General features: G+C 46.7%; 1 protein-coding gene across 1 annotated transcript in view; it reads left to right on the top strand.

Annotated features, from left to right (window-relative positions):
* The window catches only part of ntng2b (netrin g2b), a gene marked incomplete at both ends in the record, with an annotated part of 70,724 nt that overhangs the window by 32,323 nt on the left and 27,163 nt on the right, over positions 1 to 11,238 (top strand). Inside the window, 2 exons of the mRNA XM_080528014.1 lie at positions 8,108 to 8,280; positions 9,221 to 9,256. Coding sequence (XP_080384140.1) covers positions 8,108 to 8,280; positions 9,221 to 9,256 — 209 coding nt within the window. The remainder of the gene's footprint in view (positions 1 to 8,107; positions 8,281 to 9,220; positions 9,257 to 11,238) is intronic.

The raw sequence follows: 11,238 nt of genomic DNA, 5'->3' as shown, positions 1-11,238 counted from the left end.
CTTTTCATCCGAACAAAATATTCAGCATCCTTGCTAGCTTGTGATGGATGATCTGTTGTCAGTTTGTCATGTTCCATGATTCTGCTTGTTTGCTTGTTCATTGCTCTCGAAAATGTCTTTACGCGGTAAATGAAAAAACAATGCAGGCTAATTGCAGACACACTGACCTTACGCTGAACCCGGTATTGACATTGTGACATGGGAAAGGGGCGCGCGAGACAGATTTTGATGATGTATTGCATTTATTTATAGATGTATTCATTCATTCATATGAACGTCAGAATATAGAATTATTTGACGGCACCCCTGAAGAAGCCAGGCGGCGCCCCAGTGTGCCGCGGCACCCCGGTTGAGAAACGCTGGTCTAGTGGATAGTGAGTTGGACTTGGGATCGGAAGGTTGTGAGTTCAAATCCCGCCTGAAGCCACACCACTACTAGTGTGCCCTTGGGTAAGGCACTTAGCCCTCAATTACTCCAGGGGGAATGTCCCTGTAATTCGTAATTGTAAGTCGCTTTGGATAAAAGCGTCTGCTAAATGGCAAAATGAATGAAATGAAAATGAATATCATACCTCCGTTTTATATGTATTATCATAATATTTTTCACATTAATTTAACAGCAACTCGTATTATTAATCTAGCTAAGTAAGCTAGCTAACTATGATTGGAAATGAAGTAGTATCCAGTTGTGGAATTATATTTAGCAGTAGTGATATTCGGGGTCTGGGACAGTTCTTATGAGCTCTGCGCTGCGGCCTCTCTCCCTGCTGATTGCGTGATGCAGGACAGGTGTGGGAGGAGATGGTGTGGGTGCACTGCTCCGTAATGCGTCTATATCACAAAATGTACATTTGATAAGTAAGTAAGCTAGCTAAGTAAGTAATCTAGTTTACTATGATGGGACTGTGGCTGATGTGATGTGGGTTAACTAGCCAACTCCGTAAAATTAGTGGACCAAACCAAAAGTACAAAGTGAGAAACTACTTGCTGTGATTGGTTACACTAAGTAACACACTAAATCGATGGGGGGGGGGGGGGGGGCTGGAACACACCAAGTCAGGGGGGGGATGGACGGACGGACGGACACCAAGTCAGGGGGGCGGGGGGGGGGGGCATCAAGTCAGGGGGGCAGGGGTGGAACACACCAAGTTGGGGGGGGGGGGGGACACACCAAGTCGGTGGAGGAGGAGGGGAACCGGAGCCAGTAAGAGTCGTAAAAAGACACCAATGACACTTATGGGCCCATGTGACCACCACAACTGAACCCACTCACCTCCACCCCCACACTGCAAAAAAAGTCAGCTCTCAAAAACAAGGGGGAAAAAAGCAATAAAATGGGGGGAAATATGACTAAAAATAAGCAATTCTCTGCCAACAGAACAGGGAAATTTCACTTGCCGAGATATTCTTAAAACAAGGCGAAGATATCTTAAAACTAGTGCAGTCAGACAACAAAGAAAAGCTAATCTCGATGAGACTGATTGAAGATATTTCATCTTTTACTTTTTGCAGTGACCCCCCCCCCCCCCCCCTCTCCCTGCTCTCTGCTCTGTTCTCCAGTGCGTGAGAAGAGTCCTCAGAGCATTAGAGTCTAGAACGGGGCTGTGGCTGGGCTCCATTATTTAGAGCGTGCATACATACTTTAGAGAGCAGCCCTGTGTCTGACTCTGCGCAGGCCGCCAGCCTGCCAGCCTCTCTCCAGGCAGAGCGCGAGGCACGCAGGAGCCATTTACTGCATCCTGTGTGAATAATTTACACAGGTACTGTACTGTAGGTACACATACCAGCACACACACTCACCCAGAAGTTCTGGGACAGACGCACAGACATACACACACACACACACACACATATGCATACAGACACGCACAGACACGCACACACGCACGCACACACACATACACACACACACACTCAGGAATGTGCAAACGTCCGATTGCATTTTCATACACAGAGATGCGCACTACCTCAGCATATATTTATATAACAAGCCCCCCCACTGGGGATGTCACTAAAAGACACACACACACGCACACGCACACACACACACACACACTGTACACCTTAGAAAGGCAATCAAGGTCATAGCAGAGACTTGAATTTGTCTTGAAGCTGGACACTTGCTCCCACATTCCTCTGGAGTGTGCTTAGTGACCCCAAACTATGTGTAACAGTGTGTGTGTGTGTGTGTGTGTGTGTGTGTGAATATAGTAAGTTGTTTTATAGAGGATGGGTCAGTCCCCATGGCCTCCCTGCCTCCCTCAGATGGTCTAACACAGAGGTTTGTCACTGTCATCATATGTTGTCTGGAATATGACTCCAAAAGCAGGGAGGGACTCTCTCTCTCTCTTTCACACACACACACACACACACACACACACACACACACACACACACACACACACACACACACACACACACACACACACACACATCCTGAACTTTTAGAGCATTGTAATGTCCCAACCATGTTGTAAATCACAAAGCCAAAAACGTAGTAAGTAAGTATGTAAGTAAAGCTTTATTTATATAGCGCCTTTCCTACATGAAATGCAACTCGCAAGCGTACCGCTCACTTTTCTGTTGTCAGTGTGAATAATATGCCTACAATAGTCCTGCTGTGACCAGCTCACTGGAGGTCAGTTATAGATTACCTGCTAGCCCAGAGAGAGAGAGGGAGGAGGAGGGGAGGGGGGGGGGGGGGGAGGCGGAGAGCATTTGAAGAGACTCACACCCACTCTCCAGTCGACTGCACTTCAGGAAAATCGATCCCCTCCCTTCAGAGAAGGAAATTTATGAAGCTGCAACATAAACGCAGTCATGTCCAATTAGCTCCTCGGAATTTACGATAGAGGGGGCGGAAGGGGGTGGGCGGTGGGGGCCGGTAAAGACATCAGGAAGGGGCCAATAAGGCGTGCTTGATCAATGATCCGACTCCACGCAGCTCTCAGAGCTCACCCCGGGCCACTGGGTGCTCCTCTGTGTGAACAGAGAGGTGAGAGGGCTGTGTTTCACAGCTGTAGAGAGTCTGCATCCTGTCTATCAACCCTGAAACCAGCTGGATCAGTTCTACAAACAGCAGAAACAAGCGGGTCGCACTTTGTCCGGGTCTAATTTAGGCCTGTCGTAGAAGTGTCTCTATTAAGAGAGTCGTTTAGACACAAAAGCACAGACACACCGACACTTGACTCTGGTTTCTCTGACACTTGACTCTGGTTTCTCTGGCGTTTTCTGGAAATACTTTTGGAAGGCATCTCAGCGGTGCGGGAGGAGGTTTTCAGGAGTGGTTGAAGGAGGAGAAGTCGTGCAGAGAGATGAGGTGGGGGGGGGGGGACCGAGCCACATCGATGCGCTTCGTCATCCCAAGCGAGCAGTGGCTCAGGAGGTAGAGACCGGCGTCTAATGATCGCAAGGTCGGCGGTTCGAACCCCGGCTGGCCACGTGTCGAGGTGTCGTCGAGCAAAGCACTGAACCCCTTAATCGCTCCAGGGTCGCCGTCTATGGCCCGACCCCTTGGAGAGTGAGTTACAATTGTTATTCTTTATTCTAAAAAGCCTGTGGAGGCGGACAGCCCTCCTGCCAGCCTGCTGCAGTCAGGGAGGAGGCTTTCATACTTTACACTTCTCCTACTTCTGCACTGACTGGTAAACCTCCCATTCCCTGCCCGTACTGCACCCCTCCTCATCCCCCCAGCCCCCACAATCCCTCACCTCCGCCACCTAATACCTCCACCACTCCCGACACGCTCACTGGCCAATGGGGCTGGAGGAGTAGCTAGGAGAGAGAGAAGAGAGAGAGAGAGAGAGAGAGAGAGAGAGAGAGAGAGAGGGAGGGAGAGAGAGAGAAAGGGAGAGAGTGTGGGGAGGGAGACAGATAGGGGGAAGTAGGACAGATAGTATAAGATTTGGGAGTCCACTGGTAGATGATAAGAAGTGTGAGAAGGAAAGAGGGGGATGATAGGGACAGAGATAGAAAGAAAGAGAGGGGGGGGGTGATACTTTAATCCCTGGAGAAGAGGACAGGAACAGACGTAGAAGACAGAGAGAGAGGCCCATTAGCTGGTGCTTCCAGCAGCTTTCCAGTCTCGCCTCCCCATGAGTCTCCCTTGATGTTTGTTTATCTTTTATTCTTATTTATTCCTCTAATTGCTGCATCTCTCCCCTGTTTCATACCCTCTTCCCTCCTAGCATCACACACAGGGGGCATACTCTGCCACTGGAGACAGGCTGAGGAGTAGACACACAGTTAGACGGTTCAGCCAACACAGCGAGCAAAGACAGACAGACTGTACTGGATGAGGACAGAAAAACAGCTGATCAATACACCTGTCTTTTCTGACGGGGGCTCCGGAGTGGAGCATAAGCCCCTCCACACACACATACCACATACACACACACACACACGTGCACGCACGCATGTACACACATGCACACTCACACATACATACATGCATGTACACACACACACACACACAGACACACACACATGCACGCACGTACACATGCACACACACACACACAAACACACCATCTCTCTCTCTCTCTCTCAACAGACTAGCTACTGCATAAAATACTGCTCTTCTCCCGCTACATGCACAGGCTACTTTTCAGTGCTGGTTAGTGTACCGTAGTTATAACCTCTCTCTCTCTCTCTCTCTCTCTCTCTCTCTCTCTCTCTCTCTCTCTCTCTCTCTCTCTCTCTCTCTCTCTCTCTCTCTCTATTTCTCTGAGTAAACAGACATAGTCAGGGCACTGATGGATCCAGCTGTCCTGTCTTAACCGTCCTCAGCTAACTTCAAGAGCTGCTTGTCTTACTTTGATGGCTTTGCAGGGAAGGCAGACATCTTGCACATTAACATATGATTGTGGCCATGTATTATTTGTGTGTGGAGGGACTGTGAGGGGGAAAGGGAGAATCCCATCACAAGCTGTTCTCAGCAGGAGAGACAGTCACAAGCGGCTTTTTCAGGAGCCGGAGTGTCACAACCACTCATGCGTACAGAGGGTAGAGATGTCTCAGCCGACTGGACTGTTTTTCAAGAGTTGGGAAAGCATGTCGTTGGGGATAAGAGTGTCAGTTTCTGTTTTGGAGGATTTCGACTCATAGGTGGACCAGCATGTTATCTGTTCACTGATTTGAAGTGAATATGATGTTGACACAGCTAAAATAAAATCTATGGACCTTTCAAGTTTCTTTGACCTTGACATCTCACCCATGAATATCTAAGTAAGATGAAATATCTTAAATCAAGGCAATATACGAATGCTTGTTTTTTGTCTGACAAGATAATTCTGTTGAGCATGTCATGCTTTTTTGTCCTTAATTATCTTAATACAATATTATAACTTGTTACTGAGATTTTATTACTGGATCTGAGTAACTTAATGCTTGAAACTATAATTACCAGAATTAATAAAGCTTAACAAAGACAAATAGTAACATAGAAGATACTCCCAATGTGCATGTAGGATTTAATGCCTCTGTAATGCAAATCATATTTTTTGTTGATATTTCAAAATACAATAAATAATACTATAATATATAGTGGCGTATATTAACTAATACGAGTTAATGACTAACTAAAATGACCATATGGAGAAAAAAAAAGATCTTGAAAGGAGAAGATGAAATTGCTTGATAAATGGTGTAAACAATTTCCATTCATTTCATCCAGACTGGTTCATTCTTTTCATCAGACTGGTTCATTCATTTCATTTCATTCGGAATTCCAACCTCTCCGATGCTTTTTTGTGGCGTTACCGGTCTTTGGGTAGTTGTTGAACGTTAGCGGTCTTTGGGTACTTGTTTAACGTTAGCGGTCTTTGGGTCCTTGTTGAACGTTAGCAGTCTTTGGGTACTTGTTTAACGTTACCGGTCTTTGGGTAGTTGTTGAACGTTAGCGGTCTTTGGGTAGTTGTTGAACGTTAGCAGTCGTTGGGTCCTTGTTGAACGTTAGAGGTCTTTGGGTAGTTGTTAACGTTAGCGGTCTTTGGGTCCTTGTTTAACGTTAGAGGTCTTTGGGTAGTTGTTTAACGTTAGCGGTCTTTGGGTACTTGTTTAACGTTAGCGGTCTTTGGGTAGTTGTTGAACGTTAGCAGTCTTTGGGTCCTTGTTTAATGTTAGCGGTCTTTGGGTAGTTGTTGAACGTTAGCAGTCTTTGGGTCCTTGTTTAACGTTAGCGGTCTTTGGGTAGTTGTGGAACGTTAGCAGTCTTTGGGTAGTTGTTGAACGTTAGCAGTCTTTGGGTAGTTGTTGAACGTTAGCGGTCTTTGGGTAGTTGTTTAACGTTAGCGGCCTTTGGGTAGTTGTTTAATGTAAATTGAGCTACATGATGACAACATGCATCATGGGTGGGGGACGACAGGTTCACTGTGCACTTGTTAAATAAACGGATTATACACAGACCGACTTCATTACACAGATAACTAGCTAGCTAGCTAACGTGACACCAACCCTGTAACAATAGTCCTCAATAAAGAAGTGAAAAGAAATTAGATTAATTCTTTCTTTAAGTACGGTAAGCCAATCTCATTTCTAGTAGTGATGCAAGGACTTTTATCTTAGTCAGGATTACTTATTTTAAGGAAATATGCTATTTTACTCTATAAATTCCAAGGTATATAGCCTTATTTAAAGATGACGGCACTAGCATTTGCTATATTTAAGCACATTTTCCTACATATTGAGAAGATTATTATCTGTGTGTATGTGTGTGTGTGTGTGGGGGGGGGGGGGGGGGAGGGGATGAAAGAGAAAGAGAAAGATAGAGAGAGAAGATGCCAGAATCATGTTAAATGCATAGCTTCAAATGGATCTAGTCATGCAGACATTAATGTAGGTGTATGTTTGCCAACTGACAAATCTATAATGGACCTAAGGGAAAGCTACTCTTGGGTTTGATGTGGCCATTAAACCAGTGGAACATAAGCTGCGTTGCAGTCTACCTGACAAATCACTCTCCTTTCAGACATTGATTAAAGAAATACAAGTTTGAGATAGTGAAGTTGATACTTCCCCTCATAAGATGTATCCCTGAAGATAAAAGTCCTGAGAGCAGGTCATGATCATTTAATGGGGGCCCGTCTATGTCATGAGTTTCTACACTGTCAGTCACTCAGGGCTGGCATTAGTCACCGCCGTTCCCCGAGCGTCTCTGATCTGTCGTCTGTCACAGCCACTCTCAGGCTAATACATCCAGATCGCTCATAGGGGAAGCACAAATCTGCCACCGGGAAAAAAAAGAGATGTCCAATTTCCCCTGACTAAATGGATGTTGGGTGTCCTTCAGAGCGGTCCGGGAGACAGGCTGCTCTTCCTAGAACGGATTCAGTGTCGGCGGCTCCTGTCAAACTTCCTCCAAGTGATCACAGGGAAGGTTCTATGATTGTGGAATAGTGTTGAATAATGGAGGTTTTTTAGTTTTTTTTTTAAGATTCGACTTTGCAGCGTTAACAACTGACATTGTCTCGCCTGTCTATGCCTTCATTATCAGTACTCAGACATTTTGGAGATGCATTGAAAGGTGTGGAGGAAGTGGTGAGACAGACAGGAAGGTAGATATCAAACCTCCCAGAAACAGGAGAGAGACAGACTTGAGAGAGACACGAGAGGATGAGATTGAAGGTGGGAGATGGAGGTAGTCATTTTGCTGCCGTACCGGCCCATTCTTATTTAATATTTGATGTGGACGGATAGCTGTTCACTCCAGCGGAACAAACTGGATTGGAATCCAGTCGCTCATCTGGAAAAGGCTGTAATTTAAAGTCATAGACACCATAACCCCGGGATCCTCATTTCCTTCTCTTAATCTCATTTCTGGACCATTCCCCATGCACGCACACACACACACGCGCACGCACACACACACACACACACACGCACACACACACACACACACACACACACACACACACACACACACACGCACACACACCTGAAGTCTTTAACCAAATATAGTCTCATTATCAACTCTGAGGTCATTATGTACTTCTTATTGCACGCTCACATCAAATCTGAACTCCCTCTTCTGTGTACATAAAGCGATGGTCTTTAATTGCACAAATGAATAAGAGAATGTGTGTCTCCTCCTCCTCCTCCTCCTCCCCAGGTGTAAGTGCAACCTCCACGCCTCCCAGTGTCTGCTGCAGGACGGGAACCTCCAGTGTCAGTGTGAACACAACACCACCGGCCAGGACTGCCAGCGCTGCAAGAAGGGCTTCAAGGCCAAGTCCTGGAAGGCTGGCTCCTACCTGCCCACGCCCAACGGCTCCCCCAACACCTGTATGTACCCCTCCTACCTGCTCCCCCAACACCTGTATGTACCCCTCCTACCTGGTCCCCCAACACCTGTATGTACCCCTCCTACCTGCTCCCCCAACACCTGTATGTACCCCTCCCTGCCTGCCTCCCCATCCTGTACCTTTCTACTAACAACACCTGTATGTACCCCTCCCACCCTGCTGTTTTTAATGACAATTAATGATTACGATGTAATTACTAACATATTTGGTTAGTAAATGGATTAATTGATTATTCATTAAGTATCTGTATTATTTAGGATTCATTGATTACCGTAAAAACAATATCAGAGAGATTTAATATTTAAAACTATTTAATTTAATATTAGAGATCTATGAAAAAAACATATGAAATCCCTCAACTCCTAGTACAAGATCCTGAATGAGAAGAGAAACCAGTCAATAACCAGTCACCCTAACCCTAAATACACAGGCAACGGAAGAGAGCAAAGCCCGCAGAGAAACAGAAAGACATGGAGCTCACTGCCTTCTCTTCCACCTCAGTGCAGAGCGGTGTAGTGCGTGGGGGGAACTCTTCTCTGAGAATGTTAGCTAGTTACACTGGAGCCATGATAAAATAATAATCTAGGGCAGACATTCCCATAACTCCAGTCCTGGCCTCCCCCTCTCTGTCAGCTCTCAGGACGATCAAGCCTGCTGGGGGGGGGACGGGGACGGGGACGGGGGCAGGCCCTTCCCCAGGGTGGACGGTGGCAATTGGCCTAACACACCCTGCCTCCCTTCCTCCCTCCCTCCCTCCCTCTCATCTCATCATCAGAGGCCCAGAACTGGGCAAAGTGTTCCAGAATCTACTAGAACACTGGCACACTAGAGTATAATTATCTCTGCCCTATCTCTGGTCAAACGAATGCACCAATAAACAGGTCTCTCCCCCCCCCCCCCCCCCCTTCTCTCTATTCCAGGTGCTATCGCTGGCTCCCCCTCCGGTGGCGGTTCTAGTAAGTTCCACACCGATAAAGCGGAGGATGTGGCGTTGATGGGCGTCACTCTCTTTTTCTCCTTTATTTCTGTCACACCCCAGCCCCCTCCCCCCTCACTGTTTTTTCATCCTTTCATCCTTTTAAGCCAGTCATCTGCCTCTCTTCTCTCACTGCTGCTGCAGCGCCAGTCTTGTCTGCTTTATTATTGATAGCCTTCCCTGTCGCCTTGGCCTTTCATACCCACACCACACTAACTGAGACTTAGGAGGAATTTTTCCACAGTTTCCTGCCTTTCGTATTTAGACTGAAGTCACTGTCTGGGAGGGAAGAGAGAATGAGGGAGGGAGGCAGGGAGGGAGGGAGGAAGGGGCAGGAAGAGTGGGTGGTAGGATGAAAAACAGAGGCAGGGAAAGGGATGAGAGAGAGTGAGAGCGAGAGCGAGAGAGCGAGAGCGAGAGAGCGAGAGCGAGAGAGCGAGAGAGAAGGATGGGGGGTAAGTGTGTTGTAATGCAGTGTGATTCCGGGTGATTCCTAGAGGAATGAATAAAAGGGAATTTGATTAAGGATTCTCTCTGTGGAGAGGCGCCTAGCTCCGAGCTGTTAGATAGAAACGATCAACGGCAAAGTAGCAACATCAGTGCTGAGAGCAGCGGGTCCTGCTGCTGTAGAGAACATGGGAAGAAGAAGCGGACTGGGGTTAATAGGCTCATGGTATATGCCTTCTAGATATAGATATAGTTTTGTAGATATTCGTAGGCATAAATATGAGCTAGCTGTGCTTTTCCGCTAGTCTCATCGTTAACCTTTGGATGTGTTGTTTTTCTGTCAACTTGGAATAGGCTTTCTCACAGACACTGTAGACGCCACATTGTCTATGCCATTCACCACAGTGACTACATCCACAACTTTAGACGCCACCATCACCTCAACCATAACTGAACCAAGCCCCAGTCCTACCCCAGAGCCAGGCTCAGCCACAGCAGCTACTCAAGGGCTCTCTTCAACCACTCAGGAAGGTGGGCACTTGAAGACGGTGTGTGTGTGTGTGTGTGTGTGTGTGTGTATGTGTGTGTATGTGTAATTACATTCTCTGTTATACACCTATGTAACATGTGTGATCCATGTGCCAAAGGCTGGATTCGACACCATGTCACATGATCACAACATAGACGTGTAATCATAAGCATTAACCTACCAAAACCCAGGACACTACTGCGACAGTAGGTCTCAGGTCGACAATATCACTGTGCCATGCTAATCATAGCCATCCACTGCATACTTGTATACACTCTATTAGGAACACCTGTACACCTGTCAACAGTCCAAGCTGGTGGAGGTGGTGTAATGGTGGAGGTGGTGTAATGGTGGAGGTGGTGTAATGATGTGGGGAATGTTTTCTTGGCACACTTTGGATTAATACCAATCAATCATCACTTGAATGCCACAGCCTATTTGAGTGTTGTTGCTGACCATGTGCATCCCTTCATGGCCACAATATACCCGTCTTCTAATGGCTACTTCCAGCATGATAATGCACCATGTCAAGCAAAAGTCGTCTCTCATGAACATGACAATGAGACGCTTTCATGAACATGACAATGAGTTCAGTGTTCTTCAGTGACCGGATCAGAATCCTGAAAAAAATCCAGAAAAATCGAAACGGAATCTTTCCAACATCTTGTGGGAGTCAAAGCCGTGAAGATTTGAGGCTGTTTTGAGAGCAAAGGGAGGTCCTTACCCATCATTAGTATAGTGTTCCTAATAAAGTGTTGTTCAGTGAGTGTACATTACACTGCAATGTCAGTGGGCATTGCGCTTTGGATAGTTTGATTGTATTTGTTCTGACTGGGTGGGTTTGAGGAGGCAAGAACAGACATTAACACACTCTGTCAGGCCGTGAATGTAAAGTGGTCCTTAAAGCCTTCCGACGGTCAGTCCCACGCTGCATTTAAACCTGCCGTCATGAGGGGGGGGGGGGGGGAAAGCACTTAGAATTCTGG

This window comes from Nansenia antarctica, assembly GCF_963989245.1.
Source record: "Nansenia antarctica genome assembly, chromosome: 4".
NCBI classification, from domain to species: domain Eukaryota; kingdom Metazoa; phylum Chordata; class Actinopteri; order Argentiniformes; family Microstomatidae; genus Nansenia; species Nansenia antarctica.
Note: the sequence above shows the minus strand (reverse complement) of the source record. Positions and strands in the feature narration are given on the sequence as shown.